General features: G+C 16.5%; 2 protein-coding genes across 2 annotated transcripts in view; one reads left to right on the top strand and one right to left on the bottom strand.

Moving 5' to 3' along the window:
* Positions 1-1,454: 1,454 nt before the first annotated feature.
* On the top strand, positions 1,455-3,326 carry PGAL8A_00103400 (hypothetical protein; the record flags this gene model as incomplete). The annotated part of the gene is made up of 2 exons (XM_028673021.1): positions 1,455-2,123; positions 2,271-3,326. The coding sequence occupies 2 exons, from the start codon at positions 1,455-1,457 to the stop codon at positions 3,324-3,326; spliced, it is 1,725 nt and encodes a 574-aa protein (XP_028526150.1).
* A 695-nt stretch (positions 3,327-4,021) lies between these two features.
* PGAL8A_00103300 (carbon catabolite repressor protein 4, putative) overlaps positions 4,022-5,024 on the bottom strand; it is a gene marked incomplete at both ends in the record, with an annotated part of 2,585 nt that continues 1,582 nt past the window's right edge. Inside the window, 5 exons of the mRNA XM_028673010.1 lie at positions 4,022-4,097; positions 4,189-4,307; positions 4,386-4,463; positions 4,537-4,582; positions 4,659-4,708. Of these exons, the coding sequence (XP_028526149.1) occupies positions 4,022-4,097; positions 4,189-4,307; positions 4,386-4,463; positions 4,537-4,582; positions 4,659-4,708 (369 nt within the window). The remainder of the gene's footprint in view (positions 4,098-4,188; positions 4,308-4,385; positions 4,464-4,536; positions 4,583-4,658; positions 4,709-5,024) is intronic.

The raw sequence follows: 5,024 nt of genomic DNA, 5'->3' as shown, positions 1-5,024 counted from the left end.
TTTTTTTTTTTTTTTTTTTTTTTTTAGATATATATTTTTAAATAAATAAAAAAGGGTATAATATTTTTTATTATAAAAAAAAAAATTATTTTATTATTCTAATCCTTTATATTTTTTAAATTAACCATAGCATTCTTTAAGATGTGAAAAAAAAAAGATTTTGATCATTATTGAAGTTGTTTCTGTTATTTGGTATTTTTTTTTTTCAGTAAATTAAAATTACAATATTTAAAAATATAAAACTAAGAACAATCTCATACAATACCTTTAATATAAAATAATATAATAATATTTTCATTTTTTATAAGTTTAAGACTTAGTGAAGTTCAAAAAAGTTTTTAAATTTTTAAAAATAAAAAGAAAATTAGTATTACATATGGAAATAAATATATATTCTTTCATATTGATGGTTTTCAAACATAAAATGAATAATCTTATTTTTAATTTAAAATTAGAAAAATATTAATTTTTTTTTTTTTTTTTTCTTAAGTGTAAATATTAATATGTAAAACATAATATCTGTTTTCGTATTAATAATACATATGTATCAATGTATTCAAAGTTTAAAATGTTTTTTATTATCTCCTTCAAAACTAAAAGATAAATATTAACATTAATAAAATATAATAAATGATATATTAATTAAATTTTTAAATAAATAACAATTTTTTAAGAAAACATTCTCATTATTTGGTTGAATATATAACCTTTTAATTTTTTACTTTATTTTTGCTCTTTTTTTTTTTTTTTTGTATGTCTTTTTTAAATTTTAACATTTTAAATAATGTTTTAATTAAATAATCTTTCTTTGATTCCTTATTTTTAAAAATTTATTTATTTTTAATATATTATACATTTTTATTATTTTTAAACGTTGATTTTTTTTTTTTTATATATCTTGATTTTTTACTTGGGTGAAATTTACAACATCGCTGCATGTGTAAAATTATAAATTGAAAAAATTAAAATTTTTCTCTTTTTTTTAAATAATGTTGTTTTTTTATAATTTTAATTCAATAAAAAATAGGAATATTTATGTTTTTTTATATTATGCAATTACTATTTCTCTTTTTTTTTTTTTTTTAAACTAAAATTATTTTTTATTTTATTTTTTTTTTTTTTTTTTGGTTTAATAAATTTATCCCTTTAATTGTTGCATAAAGAACAAATCTACATATATATAAATTTATTTAATTTTTATTGTAATTAGAAATATACATAAAATACTTTTTAAAATTTGTAATACTGTTAAGTTCCTTTAAATCTTATACTAAATAATTGAAACTTAATAGTTGTTCGAAATTACAATTACAATGACATATAAAAATAATTTGAATTAAAAATATGTGTGTATTTTGAAAAATTTAAATAATTTCCTTTTTAAATATAAAGGATAAATTTAAAATTATTTTTGAGATTTTATTTTTTATTTTTGTTTAGTAATTTATAATAAAATGATAATTTTTATAAATTTTATATTAATATTTATCTTTTTATATTTTATAAATTCTATAGAATGCTTTAAGAATAAATTATACTTAAATATTTTACATTTATCTCAAAATGAAGATGAAGTAAAATCAAAGATAGATAATGTGGAAATTTTTGATGATGGAAAGAATATAGATGAAGTAAAAAAATTAATATATCCTAGAATTATTAGTTATGGCGATTTTTCGTTAAACTTAGACAAAAATAATGAAAATAATAAGGTAGAGAGAATAGAATTAAAATGTAATAACAAATATCCTGATCATTTAAATCATTTAAAATTAAAAATTTTAAAAGTTTTACTTATTACTAAAACAAAAAAAGTAGGTGTTACTAAGTATTTTAAAGAATTTTGCAAAGAAGGTAACTCTTGTTACTTAACAGTTCAGTTAGATGAAGATAGAAATTTTGTAGATAATAAAATTATACATTTAAAAATAATAAATGATAATAAAAAAAGAGATCAAAGTTCAAATCTATATACAAATATAAATAAATTGAAAATTTTCTTTGTATGTGAAGATGTAATTCATCCATACTCGATACCAACAAAATCACGTGATACTTCTCGATATGCTTTTTCTCATGGACAAATTGCATATATAAGATGTGAAAATCATAAAACTGTTAAAGTAAGAAATAAAAAAAAAAATATATATATATATATATATCTATTATTTTCTTTTATATTGTATTAATTTTATATTTTCATAAATTTTTGCAAAATTTTCACAATTATTTATATTTTTTTTTCTTAACTGTTCATAAATTATTGACAGATTTTAAAAATATCAGGAAAAGAATCAAATGGGAAATTTAAGACAATATCAAAGAACAAAATTTTATCTTATTGTTCTCAGAGGGAAATATGTAAAGTTAACATGCTAGATATATATAACGATAATGAAATTACAGATTTCGTATTTTATGAAGTGAAATACTCTTGTAGAATTTCTCAAGTTTGTAGATTATGTGTAGAAAATTCTGTTTGTGAATTAGATAAAATTTATAATCAAAAGAAAGATGTTATACAATTTGAAAATGATATGGATGATAATGAAAATGAAATATTCAATAGATTATCACCAAGAAATGAAGATGAAGATGAAGACAAAAATGAATCTGAAGAGAAAAAAAAAAAAAAAAATATAGAAAATCTTGAATATAATGTAATATCAATAGACTTAAATCGTATGGTTAGTGTGGGAAATAATTCTTATCATATATATGAAATTTGCAAATGTAAAGAAGGTTTTATACAGGAAGGATTAGCATGTTTTAAAAATGAAAATGAAGATACGAGAATAGAAGAAAACTCTAATAATGAAGAATATGGAAATATTATTCTAAATAAGGAAAAGAATATAAATAAAGAAAGAATAGTTGAAAATAAGAATGCAGATACCTTAGAAAATGAAAGAGCTCAAGATGTCATGAACAAGATAAATGAAAAAGAAAATGATCGTAATAAAGTAAATATAAAAGACTCTTTAAATGATGAAAAAGAAGAAATAAATAATCCACAAAACATACAAGAAAATAGTAATGATATTATTGATGATGATAGTAATGAGAATATACATGATTTTGATGAGGTTGTGTTAAACTCAAAAAATAAATATTACGATAAAAATAAAATAGAAGACAACTCTAATTCAAATAAAAGTAATAATGATTTAAATATATATAATAAAATTAAAACTCAAATAAATATGGATACGAAAAAAATAGAAGCAAAATCATTAGGAGGCACAGATTCCTTTTCTGTTCTAAGTTTTTTTCATCCCTTGTTATTTTTATTATTTTTTGTTTCATTTTTTTTGAGTTTGTATTAATTTTTTTTAAATATTATAAATTTATATTTTTTTCCTAATTTTTCTATAATTTATATATTTTTTATATATATACTTTTTTTTTTTTTTTTTTTTTTTTTAACTTTTTATTATTGTTTATAGATTTTACTTAGCTTTTTTTATAACTTACTTTTTTATTATAAAAAATGTATTAATTTTTCATTTCATTTTTTTTGCATTTAAAATTTTGATTTATTTTAATATATATTTCTTATGTTACATTGATATGTGGTATTTAAAATTACATTTTACTCGAAATATTTTTGTATATTAAAAGTAAAAATAGAATATCATATTTTTATTTTTACTTTATTTAAAGAATTATAATAAGTAATTAAATATGTTGTTTATACAAAAAAAAAAAAAAAAAATAAAAATAAATATATAATATGATTTTTTTTTAAAATATTAAGACACATTGATAAAAAGACAAACTCACACATTTGTCACAATTCGATTAATTCATAACAAAAAAAAATTAAAAATTAGGAGGTTATAAAAAAAATATAAGTTGTCATAATTTAATTTAAATAAGATCAACAAATAAAAATTATGGTATATTTCAATTATGGAGTATTTTTCGAGGAAATTTTATTACAATTTATAAGATTATAAAGTTTACATAAGAAATATATATACATAAAAATTCCTTTTTTTTTTTTTTTTTTTAAATTTTTTTATACAACAAAAAATTCAGACATCAAAAGAATGTGATCTGATGGAAAATGTTCATTCGGTAAAATTTTGATATCACTAAAGTAAAAAAAAAAAAAAAAAAAGAAAAAAATTAAATAAAAAATATATATACATATATATATAAAATAATGTTTTTGTAATTAATTACTTTAAGTTACTAGGTATAGTTTTTGCTGATAAAGGAATAAGCTCTTTGTAAAAAATAAAATCAATACAACCACTAAAACTCAAAGTTTTATTTGTAAATATAGGTTCATTACCATTTATCTTCAAAGAAATCATAAAAAAATAAATATATATATATATCATATTTTTTATATTTTTTTATTTTCTTTTTATTTTTACTTCTTTAAATGCACTTTTAAAAGGTTCTATAGATAATTCTGGTAGTAAGTAAAAAGCTTTATCTTTTCTTAATTGTGCCTAATAAAAAAATGATAAAAACTTTTTTTTTATTTTAAGAAAAAAAAATAATATATATTTATAAATATATTACTGGATGTTCCATATGAGTGTTTTTTACTCTACCCTTTGTTATTAACCTATAATTATTTTTCAAAATTATATTTTCAATTATTTTTCTTAATTTTTTTTTTTATATTTTTTTTATATTATTACTCATATACACCACTAAGTTTCTGTAAATGTGATATATCATTTTCTTTTTGCTAAACAAAAAAAAAAGATAAAATAAGGTAAAAAAAAAAAAAAAAAAAAAAAAAAAAAAAATAATTATATTATTATTATTATTATACAATATTAAAAGATAAATATATTTTATACCATTTAACATTAGATACAAGATGCATTTATAAGAGAGTTGAAAAATAGACATAGTATTGCAAATATGATTCTTCTAGAGCTTTCAGATGTATAAAGAATAAATTGAAAACATTTTTATTATGTTTTAATTATTCCTCTTATCATTTATAATATCTTAAACATTTTCTGTATTCATTTTTTTTTTTTTTTTTTTTTTTTTAA

This window comes from Plasmodium gallinaceum (assembly GCF_900005855.1).
Source record: "Plasmodium gallinaceum strain 8A genome assembly, contig: PGAL8A_v1_62, whole genome shotgun sequence".
In the NCBI taxonomy this organism is placed as follows: Eukaryota; Apicomplexa; class Aconoidasida; order Haemosporida; family Plasmodiidae; genus Plasmodium; species Plasmodium gallinaceum.
The sequence above is the reverse complement of the archived record's forward strand: the minus strand, read 5'-3'. Positions and strand labels throughout refer to the sequence as shown.